Below are 20,872 nucleotides of genomic sequence, written 5' to 3' on the forward strand. Positions count from 1 at the left end.
AAAGGAAAACACTGGTTATATAACAAAGCCTTTGACTAGAATGTTCTAGCTGAGAAAGATCTGCATAGACTCATATGATGACAGCTATAAGGGACTGGGATTGACTTTATGGAGCCAATAAAGCCCCCTTGGAAATACCAGCCTGACACCTTGTTTACTGAGTACCCAGCAGCTTACCAGGAGAACAAAGAAGGTAATTTCCTAAGAGGTGCAGGAATCTAGGGATAGTTACGGGTCTTCATGAAGAGACGATTTACTCAGATCTGTTATTACTATAAACAAAGTCTTGTGGCAATTTCATGGCATGGCTCCTGGTGTGGAGACGCTATTGAAGATTAAATCCTATGATTCCTTATGAAAAGTTCCAGAAAAGCTATTTTTAAAGATTTGATAGGTCAAACTCTATTCTTCCTACATTTATGTAAATAATCAGGATAAGGTTCTAGTTTTTTGTTTTGGGTTTTTTTTTTTTTTAAGATTTTATTTATTTGAGAGAGCAAAAGAGAGAGAGAGCCTGAGGGTGGGAGAATGGTGAGGGACAGAGGGAGAAGAGGCTTTCTGCCCTACAGGGAGCCTGGTGCAGGGCTCTATTCCAAAACTATGAATTCATAACCTGAGCCAGAAGCAACCACTTAACCCACTGAGCCATGCGGGCGCCCCCCAGGACAAGTTTTTTTTTGTTAGACTTCTTTTGCAAACAAATCATTGTTAGTTTGGCTACCTTCAGTAAAAATGGAGATGATTATAGAGAAAAATATGTCTCAGTAACACACGTTTGTAGTTATGAGTTGTTTTTTTTTTTTAAGATTTTATTTATTTATTTAAGAGAGAGACAGTAAGAGAGAGCATGAGCGAGGAGAAGGTCAGAGGGAAAAGCAGACTCTCCATGGAGCTGGGAGCCTGATGTGGGACTTGATCCCGGAACTCCAGGATCATGACCTGAGCTGAAGGCAGTCATCCAACCAACTGAGCCACCCAGGCGTCCCTGTAGTTATGAGTTTTTAATACTATTAATCATCAAATGGACGACATCCTGATTTCCTGTGGAGTCTTCTAATGCCAGGCTTTGAGTCCCCAAACTAACGTGATTTTTTAAAAGATTGATTTATTTGAGAGAGAGAGAGCACACGGGGTGAGGGACAGAGGGAGAGTGAAAATCCCAAGAAGCCTCCATGATGACCATGGAGCCCGATGCGGGGCTCGATCTCACAACCCTGAGATCATGACCTGAGCTGAAACCAAGAGCCAGATGCTTAATGGACAGTACCACCCAAGTGCCCTGGACATTTTAATATTTCTCCCACCTTTCTGACTTATAATCATTTGAGAACTAAAATAGCCTTTTCCCCTGTAGCTCTGCAAACGTAATAGAAATATCTTGATGTACAGAAATCATGGTAGTAGGTCATGTATAGACAGTCCTCGTGTTGTGGCTCTATGGTCTGCTGAAAGTATTACCAGATGCACTTGAAAAATAAACAAGGAACATCTGTCAGATTACCCCTACTTACCCTCCCTCTACCCCAAGATGCTTCAAGTGTATCATCTAGAAGTCTGTTCAGCTGGCTACCCTTAGAAATCAGAATCTGGCAGGACGCCTAGGTGGCTCGGTTGGTTAAGTGTCTGCCTTCAGCTCAGGTCATGATCCCGAGGTCCTGGGATGGAGCCCCATGTGGCACTGGGCATCCTGCTCAGCAGGGAGTCTGCCTCTCCCTCCTGCCCTTCCCCCTGCTCATTGTCTCTCTCTCTCTCTCTCTCTAATAATGAAATAAAATTATTAAAAAAAAATCAGAACCTGGCTTAACATTTGATCTAATCATTAAGCACAGTTCCTTTGTTTTCCTATCAATGTCTCGTTTCATGGTTACTTGAACCCCTGGGCTACCTTTGAAACAGACCTGCATCATTGCCTCCTGAAATGAGTTTTGACTTTCACTGACCTATTGTCTAGTGGAAAGTCCTGGATCATGTCCAGGACATGTCCATCAAGACCGGACATGAAGCATCTACCAGGTCAACTTTTATACATGAACGTCCCAAGGAAGTTCAGATGGAGGACCGAAGGGGTTCAGAGCGGCATCTCCATCCCTTCCTGCTCCCTCCCTCCCCCGTCACCCAGTGCACCACTTTGGCCTTCAGATAATTTGAGTTAAGAACCCGCAGGCTCAGGAAACCACTCCCTCCCCTCTTAACCACACAAAATAATCTAAAATGGCGGCGGGGGTGGTGGTGGTGGTGGTGATGTCTTTCCCCGAATAAGAGTTACTAACAGAATGTTAACCTCTGGGACCCATCTGTAATCGCAAATATGTACCAAATATCTGGTCCTTGTCCTGCCCTGTGAGGTGTTTTCCTGCTCCAGGCCCCTGCTCTCCTTTCCTTAGTTCAGGATGACATTCGTACCTCATCTTGCCTGACAGTCTTTGGAACTTCTATCCAGTCTATCTGGATTGCCTGTACTAACACACATTTAATTTTATTTTCTCCTGGTAATCTGTAGTGTTAATTTGATTCTTAGTCCAACCGGAAGGACCTTGGAGGAGACAAGGACTCTTGTTCTCTGACAGGATTTAATTTTAATGCCTTATTTCCCAGCATCCTATTTACAGTATGAAAGGAGGGTACAGCAGTCAGAAGTACTTGTCCGGTGCTTGACATGTTTTAGCTCAGATTTTGTCACTGTTTCAGAAAGTCCATTCTCCGTTTCCTGCATGGCAACTGCTCTCTCAGTGTCTCCTTTAAAAGGTTCCAAGCAGTAGTCAAAATGGGTACCACACTCGATTGTTTCGTTTACGAGTTGGCTCTCTGGAGGACAGTGCATAAGTACACAAATGAAGAATTTCAGGGGGTCCTCATGTAAGCCACCGCAGCCTTCAGATCATCACGAGTACAATTTTCTATTTACTTAGAGACTCGAGCCTACGTAATGTGTATGTGAAAAACATCAACCCCACCAGATTGTTGGAAGGTGGTTCTCCATCACTTCCCACTGGGATGGCTTATGGTGCATCCTAGTGGGGAGAGACACCCAGCACTACCTGTGGGGTTTTATGTGGGGATGAATGCACTCACTAGAGTGGTCTTGCTCTTTCACGTGTCACCTTGGAGAAGGTTAACTATTTCCTATCTGGTTTCCTCTGGAGTTAACTTGCCTAAATTCAGAGTGCTCAGTGTACTAAATGGCTGATTCTTCTACGCTTCCCCAGATGGGCCAGCTAAACCATTCGCGTTGTGAATGGGAATCTCTAAATATTTAGTTATTTATTTATTTGATGCAGGAAGAGAGAGCAGGGGGAGCGGGAGAGGGAGAAGCAGGCTCACTGTCGAGCAAGGAGCCCAAAGTGGGACTCAATCCCAGGACCCTGGAATCATGACCTGAGCTGAAGGCAGACGCTTAACTCACTGAAGCACCCAGGAGCCCCAGAATCTCATCTACAGAATGTATTAAGCACTTAAATGGACCACATTGTGCAGAATTTTAAGATTCTAAGAGGCAGATGCATCTGTACCGGCCATCTGCAGTCTGTTCTGCTCCTGACTCTAAAATATGGTGGCCATGAATAATTACAATAGAAAATCAACCTTCCTTTGAAGAGAGTAGTAACTAAACACCAACTAGTTTTGTAAGCAGGCAGCCTAATGGGCTGCAAGTGGGCAGGTAGATCAGACACCATTTCCCATGGCCAGCCACAAAAACAACGTCAACAACACAAGCACACAACCAGAACCACAGAACTTCTCAGATTCTGTAAACTGTCATAAGCGGTAGAGGACTAGTCCTCCCCAAAGTGAGTTTATGATGAAATTCCATTCCAGTAATAAGAAATCTCTCTGATGTTGTCACATGCCAATTTATTTACCAAGAGAAGTCTGTCCAGCCAGATGCCTTATTTCATTGCAAAATGAAAGTGCCACACTCAAGATTCATTTCACATGTTCCATCATAATTTTCTTGAAGGTAACTTTTTGATATGCATGGTCTAAACTAAGCTGTTTTCTTGTTGTCCGTGAGTGTTTAGTTCAAAATTTTATTTTGTACATTTAAAATAGAGCAATTGGGGCACCTGGGTGGCTCAGTTGTTAAGCGTCTGCCTAAGGCTCAGATCATGATCCCGGGGTCCTGGGATCAAGCCCTGTGTTGGGCTCTCTGTTAATGGGAAGCCTGCTTCTCCCTCTCTCACTCCCCCTGCTTGTGTTCCCTCTTTCCCTGTGTCTCTCTGTGTCAAGTGAATAGATAAAATCTAGAAAGAAAGAGAGAAAGAGGGAAAGAGATTGCTTTTGACATGAATTTTTGCTTACATATATATTTGTAGGTTGAGACCAAATGGGCCAAGTCTTGGATAGGTGGCTTCTGTGATGTGTCTGTATCAGAAGAAACGTTAAAGGGTGGCTAATATTAGAGTCCTGAGAAACTTCTTGCTTTAAAATTCATACTTCTGGTGCTCTATATAATAGGATATATTAAACTAACGATTTGTGTATATAGTATGTCCGCATTTTCTTTTTTTTAAAGATTTTATTTATTTATTTGACAGACAGAGATCACAAGTAGGCAGAGAAACAGGCAGAGAGAAAGAGGGGAGGAAGCAGGCTCCCTGCTGAGCAGAGAGCCCAGTGCGGAACTCGGTCCCAGGACCCTGGAATCATGACCTGAGCCGAAGGCAGAGGCTTTAGCCCACTGAGCCACCCAGGCGCCCTTATGTCCGCATTTTCTGATGACTTTTCTTGCATCTATTTTTTTTTTTAATACTTTTTTTATTTTTTATAAACATATATTTTTATCCCCAGGGGTACAGGTCTGTGAATCACCAGGTTTACACATTTCACAGCACTCACCAAATCACATGCCCTCCCCAATGTCCATAATCCCAACCCCTTCTCCCAAAACCCCTCCCCTCGGCAACCCTCAGTTTGTTTTGTGAGATTAAGAGTCACTTATGGTTTGTCTCCCTCCCAATCCCATCTTGTTTCATTTATTCTTCTTCTACCCACTTAAGCCTCCATGTTGCATCACCACTTCCTCATATCAGGGAGATCATATGATAGTTGTCTTTCTCTGCTTGACTTATTTCGCTAAGCATGATACGCTCTAGTTCCATCCATGTTGTCGCAAATGGCAAGATTTCATTTCTTTTGATGGCTGCATAGTATTCCATTGTGTATATATACCACATCTTCTTGATCCATTCATCTGTTGATGGACATCTAGGTTCTTTCCATAGTTTGGCTATTGTGGACATTGCTGCTATAAACATTCGGGTGCATGTGCCCCTTTGGATCACTACATTTGTATCTTTAGGGTAAATACCCAATAGTGCAATTGCTGGGTCATAGGGCAGTTCTATTTTCAACATTTTGAGGAACCTCCATGCTGTTTTCCAGAGTGGCTGCACCAGCTTGCATTCCCACCAACAGTGTCTTGCATCTATTTTTAATAACAATTATTGTACAGGTTTGGCAGTTACACTCTTCAGGCCAATACAGTCCAGATTGTATAAATTTATAAAAGACATTTTAAAACTCCTCATTCTTCTTCGTTCAAGACAAAAGCACATCAATGCTAGTGTCGGGTTCAGAGGGAAGATCTATTTCTCCTGAATATCTGAGAAAATGGGAAGTCCTTTTGAGAAAATCTGGTAACGTAATAATCCTAGTCTCATGGCACTAATGGAAAGAGGACCTCATCCACTTTCCGTGATTTACTGGTCCCTACTGACCTTAAATTGGACCACTGTAGTAATTCATGTATGCTGGAACTTCTGAACGTGAAGCCCTGGGATCTCTACTTGTTTTGTGTTCTGAATCAGCAAGAATATTTAAATTTGACAATGTAGGATTGGAAGTGTCGAGGGCTTTCTTTAGCCACTGAGCAAAATGATGTCTCCACTTCATTTACTGTGACTCACTTGCACTCTGTGTGCTTTGTATATGTCATACTTATTTCAATATAAATTAAATTCTTCTTTTCCTGTATTGTTATATATTCCTATTTCATTGATGTGCAAATCAAATTGTGTCATAAAAACCTCTCCATATTTACGTATATTTAAAGATGTTATTTAAGAAAAAAACCGTTACAAGTTAGAATTCAGCCTTCCATTGCCCCTCATTGCCTTTTCGTTAGAATGAGGCGAATTTGAACAATTCTATTGTCATAAACTCCTCACAAATAAGACAATTGGTGTAATTTTGTGGCCTAAGGTGAAACTGGAACAAAAACAGAAAAAACAAATTACAGACCCATGAGGCCATGCCAGCAGCCATTAATTCATACCTTTTGCTGCCGCTTTACCTTGGGAGGTATCTTCTACCTCAAAAGACTTTAAATCAGAGAGAATGTTTCTTCTTAATGTTAGAGGTTTTTTGAGGTATATCCCATAATTACACTGTAGAGTAGTGCTGATTAGCCACTTGTAAGCTAGTGGGGTCACATTCCTATGTCTTGAGCCTAGGCTACATATCCCTTGTGCCTGGGGACATACACAGCTGTGCCTGGGGACAGAGGACCTGTGATGTGCTTTCTCTCACCTGAACTGACAAGATCAGTGCTGGCTTTGTGAAACCAACTTTGTGTCGATTCTGTCAGAGAGCTTGAATTTCTGTCCCCTCCAAGGTCCTTCTGTCTGGACAAAGAATCCAATTGAAGTGTGACAGATTGACAGGATGGATCAAATTAGATGTCATAAGCAGAAGGAACCGCACAGACATGGAAATCTCAAAGACATTCAGGCTAAATGAGGTATATATTCACGTCATCCTTTATATGGAGGACGGCCTGGGACTTTGAAGTGGAGAAATGCACTTCCCAGAGCCAGAAGACAAAGAGCAGACGTTGGGTAATTAGATGTGTGTCCTGTCATCAGATGGGTCACTCAGATAAAATTCTTCTCTGGTAGTCACTAAAGTGTTAAGTATATTTAAGTTATTGGAAAAACAATTTCCGGAGTTTTCTCAGCTTGCAGATTTGAAACTTAATACTTGTTAAGCAGCCGCTTCCACAGCTTTCTCTGTTCTAAGACCCTGGCACTCCTTCTCTCTCTCTCTCTCTCTCTTTCTATCTTTCTTTCCTTCCTCCCTCCCTCCCTCCCTTCCTTCCTTCACGCTATTCATGACACTAGGTCAGGCACTTAAGTGAAATCATATGTATCTGTTCCTGTGACGCATTTATTTCACTTAACGCCATCACGTTTTAACCATGTTGTATGATGTGACAAGATGTGTCTCCTTTTCCAAAGCTGAATATTATTCCAGTGCACGCATATGCTACATTTTCTTTATGCATCCTTGAATAGTTCTGTTGCTTTCATTTATTATTGGCTTTTCTGAATGATGCTGCTGTGAATCTGCTTATGCAAAAATCTTTTGCAGATCCTACTTTGAATTCTTTTCGTTATATACTGTCAAGTGGGATGGCTGAGTCATATGATAATATGATTTATAAGTTTTGAGGAATCTCTATTCTGTTTTCCAAAATGATTACACCATTTGCATTTCCTCTAGCAGTGCATAAGTGTTTCAATCTCTTCTCATCCTTTCCAACATACATAGGTTTTTTGGTAGTGGGATCTAAACAGGTGTGAGGTGAGGAGTCACTGCTTGAATGTATTCCTCTAATGAATGGTGACTTTGAGCATCTTTCACATCTTTGTCCATTGGTTGTAAACTGTGTCCAGTTCATAATAATGCTAGTTGCTGTTTGGTTGTTGTTGGCTAAAGTTCTTTCTCTATTCTTGACATTGAATCCTTATGCTCTAGAGACAAGTTTCCTCCCATTTCTCAGGTTGCCTTTATTTTTTTTTTAAAGATTTTATTTATTTATCTGACAGAGAGAGATCACAAGTAGGTAGAGAGGCAGGCAGAGAGAGAGAGAGAGAGGGAAGAAGGCTCTCAGGTTGCCTTTAAACTTCACTGAATGTTTCCTTACAATTATTTTATCTGATTTCCATGTGTCTGAATATGTTGTGTTTCATTTCATTAGTCTCAAGATACCTACTGGTTATTTTTTTAAATCTCACATTAACCAGGGCGCCTGGGTGGCTCAGTGGGTTAAGCCTCTGCCTTCGGCTCAGGTCATGATCTCAGGGTCCTGGGATCAAGCCCTGCATCAGGCTCTCTGCTCAGTGGGGAGCCTGCTTCCCCCCCCCCACCCCGCCTCTCAGCCTACTTGTGATCTCTCTGTCAAATAAATAAATAAATAATGAAAAAAAATTTTCACGTTAACCTGTTGATTTTTCAAGAGCATGTTGTTCGATTTCCAAATATTTGTGGCATTTCCAATGTCCCATCTGCTGTTTATTCTTAAATTCATGCCACGGTGGTCAGAAAAGATACTGGTATGAGATCAGTCTTCTTAATTTTGTTAAGACTTGTAGGCAAACAGGTTGTCTGTACCAGAGAGTGTTCCATGTGTGGTTGAGAAGATTGTCTATTTTGTTGTTGCTTGGTAGGATTGTCTGTATATGACATTAGATGTAATTGGTCTTTTATGTTATTCAGGTGCTCTCCCTGGTAGGCCTGAGTGTGGTCTTTCTGTCCAGTTAACGTATTAGCTTCTGCCACTACCATGACGCTGTTGATTTCTTGCTTCAGTTCCGTCTTGGATGTTTCACAAACATGGGACCTCTGATGTTAGGTGCACACATAATTATAATTGTTATGGTATCTGGGTAATTTCATTTCTTTATGTATATTGTCATTTCTCTGCACTGACACTCTGTGAACTTAATATGTGTGTTTGTCTGATATTAGTATGGCTACCCGTACTTTTTTTTTTTTTGCCTTTGCTTTCCATTTGCACAAAATGTACTTTTATATACTTTGACTTGTATCTTAAGTGCGTCTTTAGATTTAATGTGATTCTTGTAAATGGGAGGTCGGTGGATGTTGTGTTTAATCACTCATCAACCTTATGGCTTTTTTCTTTTTTTTTTAAGATTTATTTAATCCAGGGAGGTGGAGGAGGGATAGTGCAGGCCAGGGGATGGGAGGGTGGGGGGGTGTCCAAAGCCACCTTCACACTGTGTGTGGAGCTGACTCTGGCCTGATCTCACAATCCTGAGATCAAGACCTGAGCTAAAACCAAGAATTGGATGCTTGGGCGCCTGGGTGGCTCAGTGGGTTAAGCCGCTGCCTTCGGCTCAGGTCATGATCTCAGGGTCCTGGGATCAAGACCCACATTGGACTTTCTGCTCAGAAGGGAACCTGCTTCCTCCTCTCTCTCTGCCTGCCTCTCTGCCTACTTGTGATCTCTCTCTGTCAAATAAATAAATAAAAACCTTTAAAATTAAAAAAAAAAAAAAAAAGAATTGGATGCTTAACCACCTGTACCACCCAGGTGCCCTTATTTTATGCCTTTTAATGGGTGAAATTTAATGTACTTACTGAGAACATAATTTCTGAAAGGGAAAGACTATGGCTGTTGTGTTTTCAGTTTTCTGAACTTCTTGTGGCTATTTTATCCCCTTTTCCCTCTCTTATCGTGTTCCATTATGTTTCTTTGATATTTGTAATGACAGCTTTCACACCATTTTCTCTTCCTTTATAGTTTTTTTTTCCTTTCACCTTGGAGATTACTTAAAACCTCTCCAAGCTGTGACAAACCATTTTAACTTGATATTGTCAGTAGCATACAAAATTCTGCTACTTTTTGTGTCCCCCCCCCCTACTGTCGTTATGTCACCAGTAACTCAAATCCTATCTTTTATGTTATATACTCCATAATTTATACATATCATTTTTTTGCTTTTCTTCTTTTTCTTTTTTTTTTTTTTTAAAGATTTTTATTTATTTGACAGAAATCACAAGTAGGCAGAGAGGCAAGCAGAGAGAGAGAAGGAAGCAGGCTCCCTGCTGAGCAGAGATACCGATGCAGGGCTTGATCCCAGGACTCTGGGATCATGACCCGAGCCGAAGGCAGAGGCTGAGCCACCCAGGCGCCCCTCTTCTTTCTTTTTTTTTTTTTTAAGAGAGAGAGAAAGGGAGAGAGAGAACATGCCTGGGCAGGGGGAGGGGCAGAAAGAGAATCTCAATCTGAACCAAAATCGAGAGTTGAGCACTTAACAGATTGAGCCACCCAGGCACCCCATTAGTTATGCTCTTATAATAAAAATCATCAAATGCCAGTTCATAGTGAGAATTCTATATCTGCATCTATTCTGAATTATAACATTTATTACCATTTGCCTCTATGTGTTTCCTATCTTATCTGATGAGATATTTGAATAAATTCTAATTCACTCTAAGTTGGATTATTTTGATGAAAGAATGCGATGAGAACTGTATTTATGGGTGATCCCAGAAAGCTGGAGGAGGACATTCAGGGAAGTGAGAACTGGAAGACCAGGAAGCCATAACAGACTGTTAATGTACTTATTTATTTATGGATAAGAAGACTGTGTTTTGTGTATATCTGTGTCACACCACTAACATCACCACAAATATAGAGGGTTTGTAAGAGTGACTTATCTGTGCATAATTCACGGATAACCTGTGACTTAGTCATTAGAGAGGCTATCATATCTAGCATGAGACTCACCTGATGCACTTGTAAACATCTCAGATTTCTAGGCTTCCTCCCATGTTATCATTTCATTAGTTCTGGGCTGGGCTGTAACCACCCCCCCCCACACACATCATTTGCTGTTCTTGCAAGTACTCAAGTGATGCCAGTGGGGCCTGTTTTGGGAACCTACTTTGAGAATGACACTCTGTGGGCATCCAAATGGTTGTCATCCTCAATGAAGATACTCACCCATAAAAAACACAGTCAGATAAACAGATGAGCATGAATTGTGTTTTTTTTTTTTTTTTTTAAAGATTTATTTATTTGACAGACAGAGATCACAAGTAGGCAGAGAGATATACAGAGAGAGAGGAGGAAGCAGGCTCCCTGCCGAGCAGAGAACCCGATGTGGGGCTCGATCCCAGGACCCTGGGATCATGACCCGAGCCGAAAGCAGAGGCCTTAACCCACTGAGCCACCCAGGCGCCCCGAGCATGAATTGTTTTAAGTGGACTCTGGTCTTGGTTCTGCAGATATGACAGTGGGTCATGTGTAGCCTGGGCTTCTGTCCAGGGCTGGAACTTAGACTCTCATGTCTGAGACCATGGAAGCTGTTCTGTGTGAAGTCTTCTGGATGAAGGATTGATTGTTTGATTGTTTGATGGGAGAGAACCCAAGAACAGATCTTCTGGAAGAGCATTTCAATGCCTCTTGTTGCTGTAGGCACCCAGGTTCAAATGCTGGCTCTACCAACATTTATATGATCACTAAACCTTTTTTAACTAAACTATTTTGGTCAATTATAAAGAAAAAAAAATTCTGTGAAGGGGTAAACACAGTTCTTCCCTATTATGTATATGTCCTTTGTGTCCCTCTTACTACATACACAGAGCATTTTACTTCTGACACTTATGTCACAAATATGGGGTGGGGGTCCTTTCCCCACAACAACAAGCAGGTCTCCAGCATCAGCTGGACATTTTGCAGTTTAATTCAGTTTGGACACTATTTACCCAGAGATTTTGTCAGGTCCCACAGGTAAGAGCTCAGTCTCACAGATTGCTCCCACCCCACCCCCAAAATACTTTCACACACTATTTACAAGCTCACACTGTTATGCATACACATGAATGACCGGGTCTGTAGATTGGAGTTTCCAATAATCTCGTTCTTGGGTTCAGTGAATTTGCTAGAGCATCTCACAAACCTCAGGGAAACACTTATGTTCACCAGCTTATTAAAGGGTATGATAAAGGATACAGATGAAGAAACACATAGTGTGAAGTCACGGAGGGTCCCATAATCATGAGCTTTTATCTCCATGAGGTTAGAGTTTGTGACCTTCCCTGTGTGGATGTGTTCACCAGCCTGTAATCTGTCCCAACTCCATACAGTTGGGACTTTATAGAGACTTCTTCATGTACACATGACCAGTCATAATTCCATTTGCAGCCCTTCTCCAAAGTAAGGGGTTGGGGAGATGAAGCTTGAGTGTTCCAAGCTGCTGGTCATGGCTTGGTCTTTCTGGTGGCCAGCTCCCATCTAGGATCCCACCCAGAGCCAATTCCCTAGACTAAGAGACACTCCTAGTGCTGTTATCATTTAGGAATTAAAAGAGTTTTAGCAGCCCTGGGTCAGGGAGAGTTCAAAGACAAATACTAGAACGTGGATGCTCCTAGTGCTCTTATCATTTGGGAACTTACAAGGATGTTAGGACCTTTGTGCCCAAATCAGGGTCAGTCCAATTATACATTTATTCTATTATCTGACACAGTAAAAAAGGAATAATAGTAGTCCAGAAGCATAAAGTCATGAACATTAAAATCATTAGACTAAAGCATTAGAAACAGTGGGCTGTATCTTGTAAACACTATAGAATGACTTTAGACTTTGGTCAACCTTGTAGGTTTCATCTTTCATGAAAAGCATTGCCTATGACTCATGTTTCCCTGCTGATTTTCTGCATGTGAATGTAAATATTGAATCCTGGAAATTAGCATTTGAGTATTTGACATTGGGAATGATCTTCCTGGTCCAGATTCTCCCTGGAAAACCGCAGGAGTTCTACCTCGTATGTCATCATTTCCTCTACTGGGGGGAACCAGGGCAAGTCTGAGAGGTTTTTCTCAGTCATCTGACCGTAGCCAAGTGTCGGTCCTTCTTCAAAAGGTATCTCAGACACCTTGGCAGCTTTTGATTTGCAACTTTTTCTCTACATTATTGGACACAGACTCACTTTCTAGTTTCACAGAGAGTCCAGAGGTATGTCCATTGACAACTCTGGCCCCTTGAGTGTCTTCCAAGCCATCACCATCAGTCTCAGGAACTCCAGGTGGGCAAAGCATTAAGGAACAGTCCGACATTCAGTTGGCCCCTCCAGTGTCCAGTGCTGGATCCTCCCTGAGCGGGTCAGGGTCATACCACAGTTCCTATGTATGTATGAGACAAAAAATAGAACAAATACACACGAACATTGTAGGCTTTGGATCCTGTTCTCTACCTTCTTTTTTTTTTTCTTAAAGATTTTTATTTATTTATCTGACAGACAGAGATCACAAGTAGGCAGAGAGGCAGGCAGAGAGAGAGAAGGAAGCAGGCTCCCTACTGAGCAGAGAGCCCGATGTGGGACTCGATCCCAGGACCCTGGGATCATGACCTGAGCCAAAGGCAGAGGCTTTAACCCACTGAGCCACCCAGGCGTCCCTACTCTACCTTCTGAGGAACACATAGACTTACTCTATGCAGCCTTCAGCTAGGCCTCAGATGTTTTCTGCTTGGGACTCATTCTGGTTTTCCTCTGTGCATGCACAAGTGGGGGCCTAACACTTTCCTCAGACCAATACCACACCAAGAACCTCTCCTGAAAAAATAGCTACCCCAAGCATTTTTGTCCTGGAAAATGCTGTTGCAATTTTTTATATCCTCCTTTTTTTCCATCATTGTAATTTTTATCTTTTTCACTAGACTATGTGAAGGGAAGCAAACAAATTGTTCTTAATCAATGCATGTTTCCAAATTGCCATCCTCATTCATTTTTTTTAGAAGGGCTGTTTTTTTTGAAGATTTTATTTAAATTCAAGTTAGTTAACAGATAGTGTGTTATTAAATTCAGGGGTAGAATTTAGTGGTTTGAGAGTGGCATATAATACCTAGAGCTCATTACATCAAGTGCCCTTCACCCAGTTATCCCGTCCCCCACTCACTTCCCCTCCAGCAGCCTTTGGTTTGTTCCCTAGAGTTCAGGGTCTCTTATGGTTTGCCTCCCTCTTTGTTTTTATCTTATTTCATTTTTGCTTCCCTTCCCCTCTGTTCATCTGTTTTGTTTCTTAAATTCCACATATGAGTGAACTCATAATATTCATCTTTCTCTGACTGGCTAATTTCACTTAGGGTAATACACTCATGTTCTATCCTCATCGTTTCAAATAGCCAGATTTCATTCTTTTTAATGGCTGAGTAATACTCAGTTGTGTGTGTGTATATATATATATATATACCACATCTTCTTTATCTGACGTCCATAGATGGACATCTGGGCTCTGTCCACAGTTTGGCTATTGTGGACATTGCTGCTATAAACATTGGGTGCAGGTGCCCCTTCAAGTCACTATTTTCATATCCTTTGGATAAATACCCTGTAATGTAATTGCTGGATCATAGGGTAGCTCTATTTTTAACTTTTTAAGGAAACTCCGTAGTTTTCCAAAGTGGTTACAGCAGCTTGCCTTCCCACCAACAGCAGAGGAGGGTTCCCCTTTCTCCGCATCCTCTCCAACACCTGTTGTTTCCTGACTTGTTAATTTTAGCCATTCTGACTGGTGTGAGATGGTGTCTCACTATGGTTTTGATTTGTATTTCCCTGACGATGAGTGATGTTAAGTACTTTTTTAATGTGTCTGTTAGCCATTTGTGTGGCTTCTTTGGAGAAATGTCTGCTCTTCTTTCCTTTTCTTGACTGGATTTTTTGTTTTTTTAATTATTTGGTTTGATAAGTTCTGCATAGATTTTGGATGCTAGCCCTTTATCTGATATGTCATTGCAAATATCTAATAGGTTCCTTATTAGTTTTGTTGATTCTTTCCTTTGCTGTGCAGAAGGTTTTTATCTTGATGAAGTCCCTATAGTTCATTTTTTGCTTTTGTTTCTCTTGTCTCCAGAAACATATCTAGTAAGTAAGAAGTTGTTGTGGCTGAAATCAAAGAGGTCATTGCCTGTGTGTTCTCCTCTAGGATTTTGATGGATTCCTATCTCACATTTAGGTCTTTTATCCCTTTTGAATGTATTTGTGTATATGGTGTAAAAGAGTGGTTTAGTTTCATCCTTCTTCATGTTACTTTCCAATTTTCCCAACATCATTTGTTGAAGAGATCGTCTTTTTTCCACTGGATATTCTCCTGCTTTGTCGAAGATTAGTTGACCATAGAGTTGAGGGTCCATCTCTGGGTTGTCTTTTCTTTTGCATTGATCTATGTGTCTATTTTTGTGCTAGTACAATACTGTCCGGATGACTACAGCTTTGTAATACAGCTTGAAGTCTGGAACTGTGATGCCTCCAGCTTTGGTTTTCTTTTTCAACATTTCTTTGGCTATTCAGGATCTTTTCTGGTTCCATACAAATTTTAGAGTTATTTGTTCTAGCTCTGTGAAAAATACTCATATCATTTTGATAGAGATTGCATTGAATATGTAAACTGTCAGCCCCTTTATTCTCTGACTGATGACCACTCTCTATCCAGGTCTTCCTCGGTACCCTGGGTGAATCAGAAAACTTACTCATCTGGGGAGAAAAATGTAGTCTGTTTTCCTCCAAGTCAGTCATTTATATGCTCATGCTTCACAGAGTGTTATGTACACTTACAAGCTAGTGACATTGTAGGTAAAATTGAGAATAATATAGAGAATCTATTCTAGTAATGGATAATTATAGCTATCCAATGAATCTTTTAAACATTATTATGTAATTATCCACACAATTGTGTTGTATTAATGGTCCCAGGAGATAAGGTCAGAGTCCAGTCAGTAATGTAACAGTGTCTCCTGAAAGAATGTAGAGATACGCAAAATATCTCTGAATGGGTACCTTTCAATATGAGATGTCATATTTGCCTAACATTTTCCTGAGTGTGAGCTTGTGAAGACAGTTCCACAAAGGTGGTTAGCAAGGTTGACGGTCCTTCAAAAACCTGGCACTCCTAATGGTCAGTGGGGAATCTCTAAGTGGCAACAAGCGTAAACATTGAAACCTACCACACTAGGTCCTGCTTTAAAGCAAACTCCAGAGAGGAGAAGATCCTTTAACACTGCGGGGTTAAGACCCACAAAATATCTGGAATCATGACCACAACTACAGCTGCCTGTCAACTGTGTTAACTGAAGTAGAGACTTCTTACTCAAGAGAGCCCTGCCCAGGAACAGGATACATCACACCTGCATCAAAGGATATCGATCCACCAGGACAGGTCTGTGCCCTAACGTGATGGCCCAGACTCAGCCCAAGGTTTCTGCTGCCTGGATCCCTATGGGGACATCAGTTCCGTCTCACGGGGGACACACTCCTCAGTACCAGGGACTCTTTGGAATATTTAGTGATGTCCTGTGTAGACTGGTATTAGACTGTCACCAGAACTTGAATCTGCTTCCATCTCAGAGAAAGAAGAATGAGTCATCCCGGGTCCTCTCCTCCCTCCAGAGAAGGAGTCTCCTTTGTGGTTCCCAATGAGAGGTGTTCCAGGGTCCTCATACTGTGGTAAAGACACTGACTGAGCAAGTACAGAGATGCAAACAGATAGAACTTGATTATTTCCATGGCATTCGGTCATTAGAAAACAGATAAAGAGTCATGATGCCTACCATCCAGTAACTTTTAGGTTAGAGCAAGTGGGAATTGTTGAATTCAGGATTGTGGGGTCAAGATGAGAAAGATGTGGTGCACAGGGCACTTTGCTTCTGCCTGGGAACTCCCAACAGGCCAGTTCCTTCTCTGTGCAATGGTGTGAGCTCTGGTGTGAGCTCTGGTGTCACACCTGAGGGGCTGTCCATGGACCAGAGTGTTTAGTAGCAATAATAGTATTTGTTGTACATTTTTGTTAAGAATGGAAGCTTTCTAATATAATTCTCCCTGAAAATTCTAAGCATTTATGTTAACTTGCTTCTCATTGTATGAGTAGACAAAGAAGAGACAAAATAGATTAAAATAATATGAATGCTGGGCATTGAATCTCTTTGGGCAGGCTTAGGAATGACGGAGCTGGAAGTACCCCCAGAGGCAGGGGGATCAGAGCCTACATCCAGCCCTCAACCACAGCCAAACCACATCATCCATCTCCCACCCCGGGCCCACCCCCACGTTCTCAGGCTGTGTTTAAGTCTGGCCTGGCTAAGGGAGCTCCTTTCTTCCCAGGACAGATTAGAGAAGATCAAACTCTGAGTGGCTGTTCCTTTCATCTCTCCAGGGCTGGTGCTCACAATGCCCAAAACCCGGAATCAGAAGAATGAGAGCAAAGGACTATGTTTCTTAGTGCCTTCATTTCTGTTTTTAAGTCCCGTGCTTCGCAAGTCTTTCACTCAGAATCCTGTTTTCCATTCCTGCAGATTGAATAGTCACTCAAGTAACAAAATAGAAATATTTGTATACATTACAACATGGTTAAAATAACCTAGCTAATGAACATGTCCATCACCTCAAAGTACTAGAAATTTTTTTATTTTTGATGTTTTAATTTTTCTAAGAACATCTAAGATATACTGTCTTAGCAAATTTCAAATATTAAAAGACACAGAATTATCGGTAGTCACCATGCTGTAGCTCAGATCTCTAGAACTTACTCATCTTGCATAAGTGAAGTTTTGTCCCATTTGACCAACACCTCCCACTTTGCCATCAGCCACCTCTTGGCATCACATTTCTACTTTGCTTTTAGGAGTTCAGTTTCATTAGATTTCAGATATAATTGAAATAATGCAGTATTTGCCATTTTGTGTGGCTTATTCCACTTAGCGTAATATCCTCCATGCTCACCCCCACTGTCCAGATGGAAGGATGTCCTTCTTCTAAGCCGAGTTTTATATAGATAGATACAGAGATCAATATTATATATTATTTTTGATATGTATTTTGGTACATATATCATAAATATTTCATATATATATATATATATATATATACACATACACACACACACATATATATATAATTTTCTTTAATCACTACTCCTAGAAATCAGGGAGACTACAGGGAAATGACGCTTCCTATTTGGAATAACTAAAATTGAGAAAAAAATAGAAATTTTGTAGCACCAGGGATGCCTAGGAGGCTCAATCAGTTAAGTGTTTGCCTTCAGCTCGGGTTATGATCCCAGGGTCCTGGGATCAAGTTCCGCACTGGCCTCCCTGCTCAGCAGAGAGCCTGCTTCTCCCTCTGCCTGCCACTCCTCCCCCTGCTAGAGCTCTCTTTTTCTGACAAATGAGTAAAAATAAATCTTTAAAAAAATTTACACTATTGTGAAGGAATTAAAATAATCATATATTGATGAAGAAAGTATACCTGGTACAGGAAAGCTGTCATTTACTTATAAAATCAAATATTTTTCTTTCCTCTTAAAAACATGTAAATGCAACAATGAAAACTCTCTGAACTTCTACTCTTCCTTTCTGTATTTTTACATTCATCCATATTTCACTCATACAGAATACAAACATTTTTTTTAAAGATTTTATTTATTTATTTGACAGAGAGAGAGATCACAAGTAGGCAGATAGGGAGACAGAAAGAGAGGAAGAAGCAGGCTCCCCACGGAGCAAAGAGCCTGATGTGGAGCTCGAGCCCCAGGACTCTGGGATCATTACCTGAGCCGAAGGCAAAGGCTTTAACCCACTGAGCCACCCCGGTAGGTGCGGCAGGTGCCCCACATTTCTTTTAATTGATAAGGGAAAAGATGAGGCAGATAGGTGGGGGCCAATATCTACATGCTCATGGTTATTATAGGACACCTAGTGCCCAGCTCACAGGATTTTATGGGGGTGAAATCGCATCATATATGGGCAGTTGCCAACATGTCGCACCATAACCCTTGTGAACACAAAATCAGTGCTCAGTCAACACTGCAGTAATCAATGTATACACGTTGTTTTCCAAATAGAGATTTGCTCAGACATTAGTGCATTCACTGGTCTTTCTGTAAATTTTAGTGCAATATAAGCATGTGGCACTTCAGGATGGTGATGTTGGTCTTTTCTGGGAACCGACAGTAAACTCCCAACTGTGAAAGTAAGTAAAACTCTTTCCCAGGAACTCACCAGGAGTTTTTTGTGTTGACATAAGATGGTGGGTGTGGGAGGCTCAGGTGTGCTGTCCCTGCATTCTCCAGTGTAGCTACTAAACGTGGGTCCCCAGGGGCAGCATCAGCACTAACGAGGAACTAGTGAAAAATGCCAATTCCTGGACCCCATTCCAAACCAGCAGAATCACCGTTTCTTCTGTAGAACCTGGAACACCAAATGATTTCTCTGCACCTTAAAACGTGAAAGCACATCCCTGCTTATCAGCCTGGGTTTACAGTAAAGATCCCTCGTTTTAAGAACCACCATCACCTGTGCGCTCTGCCAGAGTCTGTCTGTGGGTTGGGGGAGAATGTCAGTGCCGCTTTAACTACGTGCTCCAGGTGATTCTCAGGGAGACCAGGGGAAGCACAAGGATTCGAAGGTGTATCTGTGAGAGCTGAGTCAGGCTTTCTGGTGAAGACAAGGTAACAGTCTGTTCGGTCTGCAGTTGAAAGGGGCAGAGGTCAGGGCAGCCCAGGCTCCCCGTGCTGTGGCAGGATTTGTGGCTGTCTGTGGGAGGCGAGGACATCTGAAACCGGGAAGGAGAAGCACACTTGTAAGTGTCCACTTAGCAGCTCCTATTTTCTGAATCCTTCCTCTGAGAGGTGGCCTTTTGTGCAGTTTGAGATCCTTCTGCCTCTGAGCTGATGATAGAGGGTAAAGAGGCTGCATTGAGGCATTTAAAACCAAACAGGTGTGATTTTTCTACCTAATATCATTTAAGAAACAAAGCTAGAACAGAAGGGAGAGGCAGAAATGGCTGCTTCTTGGTTAGATCTTGACTTAACCTAAGGGCTATGTCTTCATTTCTTTCTGAAAGGCCAGGTGTCAGAACTTGGAAGCATTCACTTCTCTAGTTCTGGTAGTCCTGCCAAGCTAATAGGTTTCGGACTATTTATCCTTTTTTCTTTTCTTTTTTTTTTTTTTAAGATTTTATTTATCGGATTATTTATCCTTTTAAGGATAGTCAAAGTCGGGGTTGCCTGGGTTCCTCAGTGGGTTAAAGCCTCTGCCTTCGGCTCAGGTCATGATCCCAGGGTCCTGGGATCAAGCCCTGCATCGGGCTCTCTGCTCATTGGGGAGTCTGCTTCTCTTCCTCTCTCTGCCTGCCGGTCTGCCTACTTGTGATGTCTGTCTGTGAAATAAATAAAATCTTAAAAAAAAAAAAAAAAAAAGGATAGTCAGAGTCAGCCCTTCAGGATAGTCCTCTATTACATCCCTGGGGCTGTCCCTTCATTCTCCCTAACTGGGTTTTCTATGCAGTGTGAATTCCTATCATGCAGTCATGACCTGTAACTATTGAAAATATTCCCTCTGTGATGGATCAATATGGAGATGTGTTGATACCCAAGATTCTCTCTGGAGATAGTTTGGGTTTGGGGATCCCTAAAGGAGAAGAATATACAATATTGAGGTTCTATCTGGGTGAAGCCTGAGTCCTTGGAAACTAGATGAACATGAACCAATAAACCAGACAGTTACTGGGCCGAGATAAGTCAATGTTCTGAAAAGGAGAGTCTTGCTGTCTAGATTGCTTCAACGAAAGTCTTACTATTTAAAATATTTTAGGGGTGCCTGGGTGGCTCATTGGGTTAAAGCCTCTGCCTTCAGCTCGGGTCATGATCTCAGGGTCCTGGGATCGAGCCCCGCGTTGGGCTCTCTGCTCAGCAGGGAGCCTTCCTCCCTTCTCTCTCTCTGCCTGCCTTTCTGCCTCCTTGTGATCTCTGTCTAATAAATAAATAAAATCTTTTAAAAAAATAAAATATTTTAAAGATTACAGGACATGGGAGCAATCTGTGGCTTGAAATTTTCAGGAAAATGCTATATTTTCATGAATGGAATAATATAAAGATTTGCTTTATTTTGGTAAGCGCAACCACAGTGATGAGTCCTTTGTGCTTCATGCCACTGAAATCAGTTTATCTCATTAGAGCTAATGTTAATTTTGTTCACTTGGTTCAGGATCTCTCTGCCAGATTCCCTTAGAAAATGAAGGGAATTGTCTACTGGAGATCCTAGTCTTTGCAAGTAAAGGTTCTAAATTATTCCTTA

At 41.7% G+C, this 20,872-nt stretch overlaps 2 protein-coding genes across 5 annotated transcripts in view; both read left to right on the forward strand.

The window, feature by feature from the left end:
- The window catches only part of LOC131817393 (KRAB domain-containing protein 5-like), a 130,722-nt gene that overhangs the window by 95,837 nt on the left and 14,013 nt on the right, over nt 1–20,872 (forward strand). The window contains exon 6 of one of the 3 annotated variants that reach the window (XM_059150677.1): nt 18,689–18,767. The exons of the other annotated variants lie outside the window; for them this stretch is intronic. Within the exon in view, the coding sequence (XP_059006660.1) occupies nt 18,689–18,765 (77 nt within the window). The 3' untranslated portion in view covers nt 18,766–18,767. Of the gene's footprint in view, nt 1–18,688; nt 18,768–20,872 lie in introns of those variants that run through there. 3 annotated transcript variants of the gene reach the window in all.
- Nucleotides 1–20,872, forward strand: part of LOC131817376 (KRAB domain-containing protein 5-like) — a 103,731-nt gene that overhangs the window by 27,042 nt on the left and 55,817 nt on the right. The window lies entirely within an intron of this gene.

Source organism: Mustela lutreola, chromosome 16, assembly GCF_030435805.1.
Source record: "Mustela lutreola isolate mMusLut2 chromosome 16, mMusLut2.pri, whole genome shotgun sequence".
Taxonomy (NCBI): domain Eukaryota; kingdom Metazoa; phylum Chordata; class Mammalia; order Carnivora; family Mustelidae; genus Mustela; species Mustela lutreola.